The sequence below is a fragment of the Equus przewalskii genome, chromosome 1 (assembly GCF_037783145.1).
Source record: "Equus przewalskii isolate Varuska chromosome 1, EquPr2, whole genome shotgun sequence".
Lineage (NCBI taxonomy): Eukaryota > Metazoa > Chordata > Mammalia > Perissodactyla > Equidae > Equus > Equus przewalskii.
The window spans coordinates 88945022-88962602 of NC_091831.1; the positions used below are offsets into that span (position 1 = coordinate 88945022).

Genomic DNA, 17581 nt, shown 5'->3' on the forward strand with positions numbered 1-17581 from the left:
GCGGCTGGAGCAAGCCCCACGCTTGCGCAGTTGCATCCAGGATCCTACGTCACAGACACCCGGATCTCAGAGTCTGTCGCCCAGAACTCTCGTCCGACCTCTTTCCACTAATGCAGCAATGGCTAGGTTTGTGGCTACAGTCCATGGGGCTGGAAATCACGGCCCTTGCTGTCCCCGAGTCCTGCTGCCACCAACAAGGAAGGGAGCACATGTGCTCCGCTCAGACGGCACCTCTGGGCCACATCCTGGTTTCCCACTCCAGTTGGCACCCGGGCTAAATCAGGAAGCTGGACCACAGGGAACACACCCGGAGAACTCCTGACGCCGGACTCACCTGAGTCCTGACGTCGTATCCACACTGCGTGTTCACGACTTTTTGCTGTAAGAGAAGCAAGAAAAATCAGCCATTTTTGATCTCAAGAAGATGACGGTAGAAAGCTCTAGCAACCTCACAACCAAACGCCGGTGCAGATTCCATCCTGGCTCACGTCCTGCAGTCACGCTGCCAGCGGACCTCTCCTGCTAGGACGGGGGCTGGCAAACCTTTCATGTGAAGGGCTGGACAGTAAATATTTCAGACCTGTCTATGCAGCAACTACTCAGCTGTGTTGCTGTAGTGTGAAAGCAGCCATCAGCAGCACGTAAACAAACGGGCACGGCTATATTTCCATGACACTTTCCTTACGGGCACTGAAATGTGCATTTCATGTAATTTTCACGTGTCACAAAATATTACCCTTCTGATTTATTTTCAACCATTTAAAAATGGCTGAAACCATTCTGGGCTCACAGGTCGCAGAGAGCAGGCCACATTCGGCCTGGGGGTCACAGTTTGCCAGCCCTGGGGCCAGGAGGTAAAAGTCACACTTGTTAAACATCTCACAGTCAAGTGGAGACCTCAGACATGGGCCGTACAACCTCCCAGAACGCAAGCCACTCTGGGTGGGGACTCGCCCACGGGACAGAGACGACGCCCCAGGGCCCAGAGCCAGGCCTTCGGGACAGCACTGTGCCCTGGGATGGGCTCTGCTCTGTTCAGGCTCAGTCCAGGCAAACGCTCAGTGCTCCCTCAAGGGTCATCGCAGGGGCTCAGGGTCTGGAACCCAAGGACCTGGGCATGAAAACAGGTGAAGAAAGAACAGGGGAATTCTCTCTCCCCCGATGGTAATGCATGCTGCTGTCCCGCTGCCCCCGCGGGCTGGAGGGCGAGCTGGAGGACGGGCGTTTCCTCCAGAAAGGGGGGAAGGAGAGGGCAGGCCCGGGCCGGTTGGCAGCACCCTGTCCCGGCGCCCAGAGGGAGCAGGAGACTGTTTCTCTCCTGCCTCACCCAGAACACAGGGCCAGGGTGGGCCACACAAAGGCATTCCTGGAATTTACACATCTAGGAGCTCAGAGCTCAGGAGCCCTGGGGCGGTGGGGGGAGGTGAGCAGGGCATTCATCCAGCCTTAATCCAGGCCCAAGACCCTGAGTCAGGGACGCTTGGCCCCAGGAGGGGTGCTCGGCCCAGGCGCAGGCTGACTCACCGCAGGGTCAGGCACGCAGCAGGAGAAGGGCACCCCGCACTTCTCGCGGCTGTAGCTAGCGCCGCTGCAGTTGAAGTAGACGTTAAGGTCCCAGTCTTCAGGGCCGTACGCCCCACAGCACTGGTTCTGCAACCAGACGCCAGAACGTCAGGGTCTCCGACAGGGCTGGGCTCACCCAGGGGTCGGTCCCGGGGCAAGTACGCCAACGTGGACCACCCCCTGACCTCCCACATGCACGGAGAGGCTGAGTGACACGACCCAGGCAGCCCCTACAAGGAGGCTGCAGCCACACCACCTCCCGGGCCACACGCATCACAGGCTGCGCACAGGACACCAGCACCGGCTCCATCCCTCCTGACACTGGGCTCTCCCCTCTGGCCTGCCCTGCAGGCCCCTCCGCACCGAGATGCACCCTCCGCCACCCCAGGGGACCCTCCTGTGGGCAGCGCGTCCTCCTCCCCAATCCCCTTCCAGCGGGCCTGGTGACCCCTTCTGCCTCTTTACATAAACCAGCTATTGCCTGTCATTCCCAGGAAGGAACTGGGCCTGGGCAGATGGTAACACCATCGACGCTCTGCCCCAACCGGGGTCTCTAGCCCTCCACACCCCCACAGCTGGTGCAGCTCAAAGAAAACACCCATCTTTCTGAACACCCGTAAGACCAGCCCCACCGACAGCAGCGCTGTGCCGGTAATGGCGTCCCGACCGGAGGGCAGACTCGTAGCTGCATCTGCCCCTGCAACTGATGGCCATGCCATGTCACAACACACACCCAGGACTTCCGGTGGCTTCACTTCTAAGCTGAACCTGTCGACCCACTCCACCCCGGGGTTCCAGGAGCTCTTCGGTTCCCTAACATCTCGCCACAGGAAGCACCGTGATTTACTGAGAATTTACTATTTTTTAAAAAAAAGGCAGGCAATGGAGAAAAGGACAGCATCTTCAAGGCTGGGGAGAGGAACCAGCCAGCATGCTGGATACCAGCAAGCCCAGGCTCTGAGTGGACAGAGCAGAACCGAAGGCAGGCAGAGGTGGCCAGCAGGGCTCCAGAAAGCGGCTGGATGGTGACTGTCACAGGCTAATACAGGCCACCCTTAACAACACAGAAAGGGTCTCTGGTCACAGAAATGGGTTCTGCTGGATCCCATGACACCCAGAATAAGGGCAAGAGGAGTCTTGATTAATAAGGAGGGCAGACCGCAGTTATTTTCAACACTTGCGAACGAATGGCGCTGTGCTCAGTCCTGAGGGAGCTGGGTTTTCTGGCAGAGCGCAGTTGGCCTGGGGGCACGGGGTCCTCCCAGGGTAGGGACACTGGCCCCAGCCTCCAGGTACAGCCGCCCACGAGGGGGATGGACACCAGATGGAGCAAAGGCCCCGACCTGGGACTGGTTAGACAAAGCCCAGGACGTGTTCCCAGAAGGTGACATTCCTCTCCACCGGCCGAAGCACCCCCCAGGCGGGTCGGCCTCCTCAGACAGGAAGGGGAAGAGGCCCCGGGGAGGGAGGGGCAGGAAAAGCCTCAGACGGCAGGTCACGCGCCAAGGGAGGTGGCGGTGCCCTGGTGCCCGTGGCGCCCGGGCCCCCAGGCAGGGGAGGAGGGGACCGACCCTGGGGGAGGGTAGCCAGGGAGGCCGCGCCTGCCGCCCAATCCAAGCAGGGTGGGCACGGGAGCAAGTGCAGGCAGGCAAAGCAAAAGCCAAGCTGGCCAGGCCCCTACCCTGGCCCGGCAAGCGCCCCCCCCCCCCCCAGACCCAGCCCCACCGAGGCCGCCACCGCCCCGCCCCCGACGGGCCATGCCCCACCCTCCACCAGCCCTCCCACACCCCACACGCCCCCGACGGGCCCAGCCCCACCCGCCACAGGCAGTGCTGCACCCCATGCGCCCGCCCGAGCCCCCCATGGGTCCCACCATGCCCCCACACCGGGAGAGCCCCGCCACCCACGAGTCCCACCGACCTCCCCACGAGACCCGCTGAGCACCCCCGAGCCCCCACACCGCGAGAGCCCCACCGCGCTTACGGCCTTCTGCAGGGAGTCGATGAGGTTCTGCAGGTCGATGTCGTCGCGGTAGGACCTGATGTTGCTCTCGAAGAACTCGCGGAAGCGGTCCCGCACCCAGTCCTGGAAGAGGAAGGCCAGCACGGCCACGGCCAGCTCCAGGAAGAAGATGAGCACGATGGCGCCGCAGAACTGCAGGGTGAGGGCGCGGTCAGCCACCTGCAGCCCGGCGGCCGTGCTCAGCGGACCCCGAGACCCGTCTTCGCGGCGCTCCGCACGGAGGCCCGCGGGGGACGCGGGGAGCCCACCGCGCGAGCTGGTCCCTCCAGCAACTCCGCCTGTCTGCAAAGCGGGGTGTTCGCCCCGCCCTGGCTTGTGGGCAGGAGCGAAGCACAGCAAGCTCCGGGCCAAGTGCCGACTGTGCCCTATGAGGCAGCCCCCCAACAAGGAGGAAAGCCCCACGGGAGGGATGGCCATCCCACCCGCCAGGCCATCAGCGCCGTCAGGGCAGGGCCTGTGCCGCAGACACCCCTTCTAACCACTCTCCCCACCGCCACCATCCGACTTGCTAGGCATCTCTCGTCACCCGCGCTTCAGGGATGGGGAACGAGGCCGCTCGGTCCATGGAGCTTGCCCAGGGGGCACAACGCACACGGGACGGCTGAGCTCCCGACCAGCTAGCTACAGCCATGAGCTGCCAGCGTCTCCACACCCACCCCGCCTGTGAGGACGTGACAGCCTACCACACGACCACCTCTCCAGAGCACGCTGCCCAGCCTCGACAGCAGGGGCCTCCTGCAGGGCCCCCAGCCACAGCGGTACTGCCTCCACCCAGCCAACTCTGCCCGCAGAACACATCCACACAGCCTCTACCACGGCCGTGCAGCACAGGAGTGGCTGTACCATACCTGGCACACACAGGGCCTTTCAAGACAAGACAGAGAGAAGTGCACACACATCAACAGACGCACATGTACAGACACAAGCATGCACACACATACACAGATGCACAGACATGTACACACACATGCACAAATACACACGCAAACACAAACGCATACATGCAAACACGTGCACACACATGCATGCATGCAAACGCGCTCACGCACACACGTACGTGCACACTCACGGAAACACAACGCAACCACACATACACACACGTATGCACACACATACGAGGCCCTCCAAAATGCAATCTCCACTCACACAGATGACGCTAAACATAGCATTTTTAAGAGGAAAAAATTAGGAAAAAAAACACGTTTTTTGCTTTTTAAGTTAAGCCCAGGAAAGAGAAAGCTTGATCTAATAAATCCAACAAATAATATATTGTAAAACATGATTATGTGTTTTCCCCACCAGGTGCCATTTAATTTTAACTGAACGCATTTCAAAAGGAATTTGTATCTAAATATAAACCCAAACTCTTAGTAACCCGCGTTCTGCCAGGAAATCAAGGATTCTGCAACACACACCCAGTAGATTGACACGCCCAGGAGGGAAACGATGTCCCACCATCACTGGCACATCTTTTCATCTCAGCCCGGAGGGCAAAGGTGAGGGGCAGAACAGACAAGCTGTTCTCAACCTGAGGGAAGGTCAGAGGCCCACTCCTCCCGGGAAGAGGAGCTGGCGTGGCTGGCCTGCTCCCTGTAGCTGTACCACTCGGTGGGCAGCGGGATACAGAAGACCGCACCCCCACTACTGGGGAGTGGGGGGCTGGTAAGAGTGGCGCCGCCCACCAGATCTGGTGAGAGCCCGCCCAGCAGGGCCCGCCTCCGCCCCCTCCCGGCCCCCACGGCGCGGCCACTCACAAACTTGAGCAGGCAGATGTTCTCCCGCAGCGCCCCCACGCAGCCTGCGAAGCCCAGCGTGAACATCACCACGCCCACCATGAGGACCAGCACCACCGGATCGATTCCATGCATCCGCGTCACTTTGGTGAGGTCGGAGAGCACCCCCTGAAAGGGGCAGAGCAAGGGGGGCAGGATCAGCCGTGAAGGGAGCCAGAGTGCCCGGGGGGCGGGGCTGTGTGTGGAACGGAACTGAGGGTAGGGAGCCGCCTTCGCAGGCTCAGACGTCTCATTAGAAGCCAGGCCAGTGCGGCCCCTGCCCACCTGCCCCCTACAGGCCCCTCTGCCCAGGAGATCCTCGACCACCCCGCCCCGGGCCCTCACGTGCCGCGGTCCCGTCTCCATCCAGGCCATGCGTCCCCCGGGCAGACCCCGTGCTTCCCTGGGAGCTCGCAGGATGCCTATGCCAGGCCTGGGGTGGAGGGGGGCCTGAGGAGCCTGTGGTCAAGGCCCTTTGGAGCCACAGGCATTATTAGTGCCCCAACTTGGCCCGCAGCTCGCAGTGAACCCCACTCTCCTGAGACGGACACTCTGGTGGAGAACAGGCCGCCGCGGCAGATGCAGGCGGCGCTGCGCACAGACTGCACTGCCCACAGCGTGGCCGCTGGCCGTGCGTGCGACCAAGCACCTGAAACGTGGCCGCAGGACTGAAGAAACGAGGCTAACTTGTATTTCATTTTAACTAGTTTAAATATAGTTACTTGTGGCTAGTGGCAACCACAAGCGACAGGGCAGCTGTACAGGACGCACGGGAGGAAGGAGAGCGAGCTGGGACCTGGGACCATGATGGCGGGCCTCCACTCAGGTCCTGCCGGCGAAGCCACACGGTGGCGCTGTGAGCCACCACGGCACGGGGACATGGCCCGCAGTCCTAGGGCCCCAGAAAGAGAGCCCGTGGACCTGGGCGCCCCTCCTTCTCCAGGCAGTGAAGGGAGGTCTCCTGAAGGACCGAGGGTCCTGGTTCAGCCAGCCCACTCCACTTGCTCCTCCCCCCCCACGCCCCCCAGCCCTCACCACCCCCTGCTCCTCCCCCCATGCCCCCAGCCCTCACCACACCCCACCCCCCACGGCCCACCACGCTCCAGCAGCTCCTCCCCCTATGCCCCCCAGCCCTCACCACCCCCCCACACACTGCCCACCACGTTCCACCAGCACCTCCCCCAACACCCCCCCGGCTCTCACGTCCCACCCCCACCACCCACCCCAGCTCCACCTGCTCCTCCCCTGGCCCTGCCAGCCCTCACCACCTCCTGGACGGCCCACCATGGCTCCACCTGCCCACGTGCTCTAGTCCCCTCCCCAGGTTACCACCGCCCCTTGTCCTAGCAGACAGTCAGAGCCCACTCTCCCTTCCCCAACTCTCCCGGACAGGGTGGGGGCAGTTCACAGGTGTGTGAGGATCTGCCCGTCCCACAGGTGTCCACTCCCTGCCTCAGGGGCTCTTTCTGTGGGCGAGGAGGAGAACCTCAGGGATAAACACGACGTGTCCAGGGGCCTGCAGGCTCCCAGAGGCACAGATGGGTCAGGACGCGGCCCGGGCCTGCCCTGGACACAGCTGCGGGCCAGCCCCCAGGCGACCTGGGGCTTCTGGGGACAGAAGAAAGGGCTCTGCACACCCTTGGGCTCAGAGATCAGCCGCCCTCTGGGACAGACCCCCCACAGGGAGCAGAGCCAGTCGAGGACCAGGGGTTTTCACTGTCCCTTCAGTGACTGTTTCCAGGAGCTGCTCTGCAAAGATTAATGATGACAAACCACTACTTTGCACAAGAGACACTCGTCGGGGGGAGTCTGGAGGAAGGGGTCTGGTTTTGGCGGCCAATGCACAGGGTCCTGGCGACGGTTACACCTACCTTTTCGCTCCATGCCCATAGTCCAACTCCGAGGAAGACGACTCCGGCCAGCTGGGCAGGGGCGGCGGGGAGAGAGAGAGACAGTTAGGTCGGAAGTCAAAACGCACTTCTCACAGGGGTCCTCGCTGCTCACCGCAATGCTCCTGCTAGCGTCCATGACAGGCGGAGGGGGGCAAGGCAGCCCTTGGCCCCTGCAGGTGACGGGGACTCTCTGCCCAAGGACAAGGGGACGCTGAAGTTCTTCAGACAACCCGCACCCCCTTCCCTGACGGCTCAGACATGCTCCTCCAAACCCAGACAGCCCCATCCAGAGAGCAGGGGCAGCAGACCATCCGGGAGAGACCCCTGGGTTAGACATGCGGCCACGCCCTGTCTCTTCCCCATCCCACAAGCCCCTCCACTCGCTCCAGGGCACTCTCTGCTACGGATGGCTGCGCCCCTTGTGACCCCCACCCCAGGCACTCTCGCAGGCTCCGCACCACCGGGCACCGCCCTGCGGCCGCCCCAGACCTCCAGCCCCGAGACACACTGCGCACAGACAGCAGCTGCCCAGGCCACCTGCCAGCCTGGCCCAGGCCCCTCCCCGAGACACCGACTCCACATGGGGCACACAAACACTTGAGCATTAGTTACAGAATTAAGGTGGGCCTGCACTAAGCAATGAGCACCCAGGAAAGGCGGCATCCCACCCCCACCCCCCCCGACCGCTGCCCACAAGAGCCCCTGGGGCTGCCTCGCTTCTCTTGCATGTCACCACCACAAGGAGCCTCTGAGAATACGCTGTGCTGGGCCAGCATTTAGGGCCACTCATCGCACCCCCAGGATAAAAGCTCATCGGACCCCCAGGATAAACGCCGGCCTGGGGTCTCTATCCTCAGGCTTCAGGACTCCACAGCCCCCTGAACTTCCTGCTCACTCACTCCTCCCCAGCGGCTGCAGGGGACAGAAAGGCCTTTAAAGCAGCCCCGGGGATCTCGACCTCTGGATCACAGACCACTTTCAGGAAAGGCGCATGCGCCCACTATGCTGACAGATGGCGCAGCACCCAGTTTTCCCCGGGCGGGCACGCGCCTGTGTGCGGGTCCCCTCCATGCACCTGCGGAAGCAAGCGCGGCCGCGGGGTGGCTAGACCCCAGCAGGGGAGGAGGGCCTGCCACCAGGCTCTGTTGGGTCACTGGTTCCTCACTCCCGAAGTGACTCAGCAGATACTGGCTGGGTGCACCCCCAGTCCAGCCCTGGAGACTGCACCGAGCCCGCGCCGGGACCTGGGGTCTGCGCTCCAGGGAGGTGACGGGGCCTCTCCACCCCACCACTGGGACTCCCATCCTCCTCCTCCCATGGAGTGACCCGCTGATGAAGGTCTGTTTTCTGGACGGGGTGCGGGACGGCCTCCTTGCCCTCCCCAGGCGTCTCAGTGCGCAGGAACAGGCCCGAGGGGACCAGTCCTGCCGGCAGCCCCACCACTCCTCGGTGCCCGCGGCTGACTGGGGTCCTCCTACAAAGCTGGCCGCTCACCTGCCCTCACCCACACCACCGGCACTCGGCGCCCCCAGCACTGGCTCTGCGGCCGCAGTGCACTCGGCGTCTTCCGCCACCCCTGTCGCTCCTTCCCCGTCTCTGGTCTCTTAGGTTGGTTCCTCTTCCAGGCCCTCTGAAGGCCGGGCGCCTTCCAGCTCGGTCCTGGCCCTGGGCCCCAGCCTTGGGGCTGACCTGCAACTCACATGGCCTAGACGCAGCCGCACTGCTGACTCACAACCCTCCCGCATCAAAGCCCCTGGCATCTGCCTGGCCTGTCGCGAATGCGGAGCCACACTTACATCATAACGCCCCAGACAGAGCCCTGGTCTCCCCAGCCCCCACGGGCAGCCCCCTAACTCTTCCCCGCCTCCTGAGATGCACCACCGTCCATCCACTCATTTAAGGAAGAAAGCCTGACCTCAGCTTGGCGCCTCTCCCTCCAATCCCACACTGGGTTCCACCTTCATCATACATGGTGCATCTGGGCCCCTTTCTTCCCACTCTGTTCCCACCCACCCTCCTCCTGCGGGGCCTCCTCGCGCTCTCCCACAGGTCCCCAAGCAACTAGAACAATCCTTTAAAAATACAGACCAGGTAACTCCCCTTCTCAAAATTCTCCAGGGACCTCCTTTTACACCAGGATAAACTACTCGCCATGGCCCACTCCGGAGGCAGGCCCACATCCCACCCCCACCCCCCGCCCCCAGGCCACCCCACCCAGGCATTGTAACCCAGTCCTGACCTCACTGAACTCTTCCCCCTTGGAGCCCTGCCCCTGCCCCCTGGCCTAGAAGGCCCTTCCTCCACACCTCTTCCTGTCTTCCTCCAGCCCTTCCTTCAGCTCTTCAAACTTCCCCTGCTCAGAGCCTCGCTTTCCTGTCCTAGGTGGACAGCTCCCTCCCGTCCACCGCTCCTGACCTCCTTCCCCACAGGGCTGGCTGTCTGTCTGTCAAGTCTCCCCCACTCGGGCTGAGGGCAGCCTGCTTCTCTTTTGTTTGGGTTGTATCCCAAAAACTTGCAGAAGGGCTTGGCCACAGCAGGCACAGAGCAGGCGCAAGTGAGCGCACCCCGAGGTGGAGCCCAATCCAAAGCCCAGCCCAGCCCGGCGGTCAGGCCCCACGAGGGCGCTCGGATCACGGCAGGACAGGGCCACGAGGCTGTCCACCCCAGCCCCAGGGTCCCCAGCGAGCATTCCAGGCCCTGGAATTGCTTCCCGTGACAATCCACCCCCCGACCCCACGGTGGGACATGGACGGTGAGAATCACGGCCAGCTTGAGAAGCCGGCCCCAGCCCCACAGCACAGCTCTCCTCCCACACAAGGACCAGCTCTGAGAAGACGGGCTCAGGTTTCCTCCATTGTTTCAAAGGAAGAACTCAAGTTAACTTGCACCAGAAAGACAGGAACTGGGGGCGTCACATGTCAGGTCACGGGTTCCACCAGCACTGGCCCCGGGCGGGAACTCTGGGGACCAACAGAAGTCTCAGAGACGAGGAGACTGAGGAAGGACTAGATAGGGAAGCGACCTGTCTGGGAACTCACACAGCAGCCCCGTGAATGGGCACAGACGCTCGGTGGCACAAACGCTCGCTGGCGGAGCCCATCCCTGGAACTCGGCGAGGCAGACCGGGCGGTCTCCCCGGCTGCCAGCCACGTGGGAGCGACAGCTCAGCTGGGCGCCCTCCAGCCTCACAGCAGCCTTCTCTCTCTTCTACGATCTAATTAAATTCCCTCCCAAAGAACGGGGCCCAACTCCTGCCGAGCCCAAAGGAGGCCAGCCTTAGACCGTCAGGACAGATACCATGGTGGCCACCCTGGCAAGCAGCACCACCCTCCCCCCCGGTGCTGGACACTAAACACTGACTACCCCCAAGGAACCCCTTCCACACCCCTCACGCTGGAACCGTTACCCCATTTTTCAGTGAGAAAGCGCAGATGTGGGAGGATTTGGTGATCTGTTCAGAGTCACACAGCTGACTGGTGGCAGAGGTAGGAACCAAACCTCATGTCTCTGGGCCTCCTGACCACTCACAGGGCAGCCATCAACGCCAGGAGCAGCGAGTGGCAGCCTGCATCCCCACCACGCAGCAGTCACGGGCCAGTGCTGGGAGAGTCCGTGAAGGGGCGCTGGGCTGGGTAACTCTGAAGCCAGTGACCCCATCGGCAGGTGGTGAGCTCAGGTCACGCTGTGTCCCAACCAGGGTGGGTGGCCAAGGGAGCAGGGCCTCTTTGGGGTCACTGCAAAGATGGCTGACTTTCCACCTTAGGTGACGGCCCCTACGAAGGAAGGGGTAAGATCTCAGGGAGCTCTGGGCGGGTCCAGCCGTGCCATGTCCTGGAAGCCACAAGGAGTCCCTCACCACAGGAGCAAGCCTGTAGCACTTCACGAGGCAGGCTCACATCACAGAGGAAGTGCAGACACCCAGTGAGGCCCTGCTGAACTGCAGGACAGTTTCAACACCAAGCTGGTCAAAAGCAGCCCTCATCACCAAGAGTCAGTGGCCCTGGCCCCTGGCAAGACCTCGTCTCTGTGTGTGTAAAGGACTTAGGCAATTTTGAGGACCTTCCTCAGCAAGCTCGGGGCAAACCACAGACAGCAATGCACCATGTGCAGCCCTTCCCCTCTGGTCCCGGTTCCTGCAAGTTCCCCGGCCAACATGCACAGAGCCCCTTGCCCTGGGCCACCTGCGGACGCCTCCGGGAAAACCAGAAGCAAAAGCAAGAGTGAGCCACTGGTACTCGAGGCCGCCCAGAGCACGCTGGGCGCCAGCACAGGCCGGCCGCTCAAGTTCCCATCCCAGCCCTGCGGGGCAAATGGACTTGGTGCGAGACCAGGAACTTCTCCAGCTGATGTTTTCCTCTGCAAAACGTGGATGAGCCTTTCTGGGTCCCAGGAGGGTGGTAAGGACCGAAGGCAACAACACTACAGGGCCCCGGTGTGCCAGGGCACAGAGCACGCCATGTGAGCCCCACCTGCGAGGGAGGCTGGCAGGGGCTGGGGACCCACTCTGCGCCCACCCCGCACGAGCCCCCTGCACCAGCCTCTGTCCTCAGACGAGGCCCTCCTTTCCAGAGGCCTCTGGAGACGAGAGTGAAGCCGAGCTTGGGAAATGGAGCCTCCTGCAGGTTTGTAAAGTAAGATAGGAAAGGATGGGGCTGGCTCCGTGGCCTAGTGGTTAAGCTCGCAAGCTCCGCTTCAGTGGCCCGGGCTTCACAGGATCAGATCCTGGGCGCACACCTAGCACTGCTCATCAAGCCATGCTGCAGCAGGCGTCCCACACAAAATAGAGGAAGATGGGCACAGATGTTAGCTCAGGGCCACTCTTCCTCAACAACAACCAAAAAGATAGGAAAGGATGATGGGAAGAAAACAGGGTAGGGGGTGAAGGAGGCTGGAATAGAGCCTCACTCTGTCCCCAGCTGACCCTGTGGTCTGAACACGCCACCGCTCCCTTGGACCTCAGTTTGCCAATCTGCAAGACTGCAATCTGCAAGAGCAGTGGGAGACCAAGATCTCCAGGGGCCCAGGCACCTCTACTGCCTCAGCTCTGCCGTCACACATCACGCCAGGCGGAGACCCCACAGTCCTGGCACCCCCAGAACAGGAGCCCCGACTCCAGCCTGCTGAGCTCAGGGAACAGCAGAGATGCCATGGCCACCTGCAACGGCAACAACCCAATCACTAGCCAGAGGACGCCAGACAGCAGAGACCCGACATCCCACCTGGCTTGAGAGCCCCGTGGGCCCTGGGGAGTCCCAGGGTCCCTGTGGGACTGGGAGGCCTGGCCCCTTAAGGCGGTGGCCACCAGGCACCCTGACGGAGCAGGGCGGGCCCCTCAGACAGCCCCACGGTAAATGGCCTGAGTCAGCCTCTTCCCCGAGGGTGTGGAAGGCCTGGAGCCAGAGGGCGGCTGGGGCCCAGCTTCCTCACCACAGGGGAACCGGCCTGGTGGGGGGGGTCACACAGCGGTCACACGCCAGCCTTTCCTCCCGCCGGAAGGGCGGCTCTGAGAACCAGGAGCACGTGCACCGTTCCCAGCACAGCCAGTGAACCCACGCAGGCCCCGCAGGCTGGGGAGGAAGGAGGAGGACTCCCCAGAGATCTGTGTCCCCAACAACAGAGCACACCCTCGCCAGCCCCGCCCAGGTACTGCCATGTCAAGGCCTGTGAGAGGAAGGAAGGCGGAGGGGCAGCTCCCCAGGCAACTGGGAGAAGGAACCCCCCCAGCCCAGCCCCTGCCAGGCCGGCATGGCTCGGTGACAAACGGTCAGCAGAAAACCAAGACACTCAGCCGTGGTCGACGTCTCTCCAAAGGGCCAGACAGTAAATGTTCCAGCCTCGCCTGCTGGACAATCTGCTGCCACTGCTCGACTCTGCCGTTACAGCGGACACCAGCCACAGGTAACACAGACACGAAGGGCGGGGCTATGCTCCGATAACGTCGCATGCACAGAACAGGCAGAGTGCCCAGTCGGGCTGGCAGGCCAGAGTCGGCCGAGTCCTGCAAAACTGCCACACTAAAGCCACCTGGACCCGGAGACAAAGGACAGGACTGCCTGCGGCCAGTCACCTGAGCCGGGACATCCTGGGTCCAGGTCTCCCACCCTGGCGTGTTTCTCTGTTACCTGAACAGGTCATAACAGCATGACCTGTAAACAACCCACGTGATACTTCCCCACGACAGAACATGACACGACAGAGAGAATGAACGAGCTGTGACCACACACAGCAGCATGAATGAGTTTCACATGACAGTGAACAGAAGACGTCAGGCTCCAAAGACTTAATACTGACAGGGAAGTGTTAGGGGTTGAACATCCCCCAAAAGTCCTATGTTGAAGCTTTAACTCCCACTGGTTTCTGGGAGTGATGGAATCTGGAGGGGGGCCTTTGGGAGGTGATTAGGGTCAGATGCAGTCATGAGGTGGGGCCCCCACGATCAGCACCCTCGTAAGAGGGAGACCGACCAGAGCTCGCTCGCTCCCTCCCTCTCTGTCTGCCTTGTGAGGACACAGCAAAAAGGCAGCCGTCAAGCCAGAGAGGGGCCGCCCCACAACCAGACCGAGCTGGCCCCCTGCTCTCGGACCCCTGGCCTCCAGACTGAGAGAAATGAACTTCTGCAGGTAAGCCAGCCTACGGGACTGTGTTCCGGCAGCCCGAGTGGACCAGGACAGCGAGGATACTCAGGTGGGATTGGCAAGGAAGGAAGGAAAATGTGACCCAAACAAGGAAAACTTCAGTGACCAGAAAAGACTCAGGAACGACAGAGAAGATGGAACTAGCAAAGACTTTACAACAGATGCTGTAAGCATGCTCAGGGATCTAAAGGAAAGTATAAACATGATGAGGAGAGAACAGAAAATATAAAAAACATCCAAATGGAACTATTAGAAATAGAAAATACAACATTAGAAATGAAGAATTCGCTGGACGTGTTTAACATCCAGAGACACCAGAGCAGAAAAAAACGACTGAACGTGAAGACAAAGCAATAGAAACTGTCGAAACTAAAGGATGGGGGAGGAACTAAATAAGGCCTCAGGGACATGCGGGACAAGGAGACTGAGAAAAAAAGTGGGCGAGGGTGTATATTTGAATAAATAATGGTCAAAATGTCCCGAAGTTGATGAAAACTACAAACCCACAAATCCAAAAACCCAGTGAACCCCAAACAGAATAAACAAAGAAAACCACAGCAGCATATGTCGTAATAAAATTGCGGAAATCCAGTAATAAAGAGAACTCTTAAAGGAAGCCACAGCAGGAAGGAAAAGACACACTGCAGACAGAGTATGCATGTATGAGACATTTTAGCCAAATGAAACACATCAAAATGTGTGGGACGCAGAAAATGTATAATATCAAATATCTGAAATCAATGCTCTGATCTTCCACCTTCTTAAGAAACTAGAAAAAGAGCAAAATAATCCACAAGTAAGTAGAAGGGAGGAAATAATAAAAATAAGAGCAGAAATCAATGAAATAGACTGGATATGGGAGGCGAGACGGCTGCACAACAAAGTGAAGGTACTGATGCCAGAGCCGTGCACTTATACAGTGGCAGGCGGCAGATCCGAGTTGCTGGGGTGACAGGGGACACCGCCGCCAGCTCACTGCGCTGCACACTGGAATGGACAAACGCTATTCTCAATCACACTTCAGCAGAGGTAACTTTTAAAAAGTACTTCTGAAAATAAAAGGCACAAATGAGAGGGAGCTGGGGCACTCCATGCAGAAGCCAGGTGGCTCCAGCAGACCGGGCCCTGCTGGCTCTGTACCAGCAAAGGATGGAGACCCACACAGCAGCCGTCCCCTGGACTCGGCACCCCTGTGAGCAAGTGTGAGTCAGCATACATGCCAGCGACAATCATAGGCGCCGGGAACAGCCCTTCCTCGGAAATCCCTGCCGGTGGTCCAGGGCCCAGGAGGGCCGAGCCGGTGGGATCAGAGCGAGGCCCCGCAGGGATCCAGTCCAGCGACTCCCAGCCCTGTGGACCCTCCGACTGCCTCAGCGGGTCTGCCTGTGGAAACACACACGCACTCCACGTGCCAAAGACAGGGCGGTTGCTGCCTGTGAGCTGGGACAGCCCTTCCGAAGAAGCAGTCACGACCATATAGATAACGCCAGGCTGGTCAAACAACGCGCACACCTTCTGACCCGTCTGTCCTCACTCCCGGGAACCCAGCCCAGCAAACCTTCTCCTGAAATCACAGCATGAGAGGCATTTCCAATAAACGCATGTTCTCTTTTCCTGGGGAACTTCGCCCCTCCCCCAAAGGGAAGAATGCGTATCACACAAAGCTGATCACTGCGTCCTTATCTAGGATGGCAAGAAACTGGAAACAACCTGAATGCCCAACGTGAGGATTTCCAAGACTACAGTCGGGAGACTATGAAGCAACCTGGACTGTTCGACACCAGGTGAGGCTGGAATAGAACATGATGACATGGAGCTGTGTGTGTGACGCAGACAGGGGCACGCGGCCCCGTGAGATGCCTTGCGGAGGCCTCTACAATTGCCACGCAGTTCAAGAAGTTCATTAAATAAAACCTGAAGAGGCAAAGGGACCGCTTGTTCTCAGCAGGAAAAGTGAAAACACACCACACATAGTGTGTGTGTATACGTAACACTCGACTTTTGCCTTTGTCTGCATGAATTACAAACAGTAGAAGCAGAAAAGGCATTTGCATTTGGCCCTGGCGGTCAGGCCCTGGGGTCCGAGGACAGAGCGCAGGTCAAATAAGGGCAATTCTCTATCAGAGTGATCCAGCGACAACGGGCCCCTGTGGGAGGTGGGGAGTCCCCTGTCAGAGGAGGAACTCAATAAAGGCCAAAGGAAGAGAAGACGACCCGGCCAGGGGAGCCTGCTAGGCACAGGCGCAGGGACCAAGCAGGCCTCTCCACATCTCCACACGGGACTTGCTTTGCCATCTTGGGTCGAATGGCCTCCCGTCCTGGTTTGCCTGGGACAGACCTGGGGTATACCTGTTGTTCTGGCAAAATTCCTAATAACCTCTCCTTCTCTCTTAAAAGTTCCCGATTTGGAGCATAAGTCATACGTTCACCCCCTGCCTGGGAGGCGTCCGTGGCTGAGGAAGGGCCTCGAGGCAGGCTGGCACAGCGCAGACGTCCATGCTCGCCTCTCTCCCAGAAACAGGCCGCGCGTTAGGCCGGGACCCTCATTCCGCCCCTTACGAGCAGGGGAGCCGAGGCTCGGACGTGCCCGAGCCCTGAGACGGCCGAGGCGGGGCTCTCCTCCTGCGAGCACGGGCTGCCTGCCATGCTCTGAGGGGCTGTAGCTCCTCACTGTTCACCCCCCTGGGAATCAGATCCAGGCCACGGCTCCCTCTGCCCGCAGATGAACCGGGCGCTTGTGCGGGAAGAAGGCTGGAGCTGCAGACCTCGTCTGAGCGGGTTCACTCAGCACACCAGGGGAGCTCAGATGCCGTGTGGGACCGGGGTTGGGGGGGCAGTGAGAACAAGCAAGGGCGCCCCTCCCGTACACCCCCTCCAGCTCCCTTCCTCTGGAAGCCAAAGGGTAAATCCCGACTGTGCTAATAACATAAAATTGACCGTCGCAGCCATTTTTGAGTGCAGCTCAGTGGCAGCAGGCACAGGCACAGTGCCGGACAACTGTCACCAGCATCCACAGGATGCTCTTCATCTCGAGAACCGACACTCCGTCCCCATGAAGCAACTTCACCCCACGCCCCCAGCCCCTGGCACCTGCAGTCTACTGTCTGTCTCAAGGATTTGACTTCTCAAGGGACCTTGTGTAAGTGGAATCATAGCATCCTGGTCCTCTGTGACTGGTTTATTTCGCCTAATGTCTCCAAGGTTCACGCACGTTGTAGCAGGTGTCAGAAGCTCCTTCCTTCTTAAGGCTGAATCATGAGCACTAGCCATGGGGCGTGCATGCCACATGGCGATCATCCGTTGTCCATCCATCCATCACACCTGGGCTGTCTCTACCTCTGGGTTGTGAGTGGCGCTGCAATGAACACGGCTGGGCTCGCATCTCTTCCACCTCCAGCTCATTCTGCGGAGTGCAGGCCCACAAGTGGAACTGCTGATCACACGTGATTCTATTTTTTACTTTTTGAGGAACCTCCACACTGTTTTCCACAGCAGCTGCATCATTTTACATTCCCACCAACAGGGCACAAGGGCTCCAAGTTCCCCACATCCTCACCCACGTTTCTTATTTTCTGGTTTTTAATAAGAGCCATCCTAAAGGTGTGAAATGGTATCTTGTTGTGGTTTTGATTTGCATTTCCCTGTGTCAAAGTGCGACTTTGCACTAGAAACAGGCCTGACACAACCAAAGAAAGAT

The 17581-nt window shown here is 60.1% G+C and overlaps 1 protein-coding gene across 15 annotated transcripts in view; it reads right to left on the reverse strand.

The window, feature by feature from the left end:
- The window catches only part of TSPAN14 (tetraspanin 14), a 49576-nt gene that overhangs the window by 4511 nt on the left and 27484 nt on the right, over positions 1-17581 (reverse strand). For all 15 annotated transcript variants that reach the window (XM_070616677.1, XM_070616647.1, XM_070616654.1 and 12 more), the window contains exons 3-7: positions 7229-7279; positions 5340-5486; positions 3547-3717; positions 1525-1650; positions 335-379 (exon numbers count right to left, since the gene is read on the reverse strand). In XM_070616677.1, the coding sequence (XP_070472778.1) occupies positions 335-379; positions 1525-1650; positions 3547-3717; positions 5340-5486; positions 7229-7279 (540 nt within the window). The remainder of the gene's footprint in view (positions 1-334; positions 380-1524; positions 1651-3546; positions 3718-5339; positions 5487-7228; positions 7280-17581) is intronic.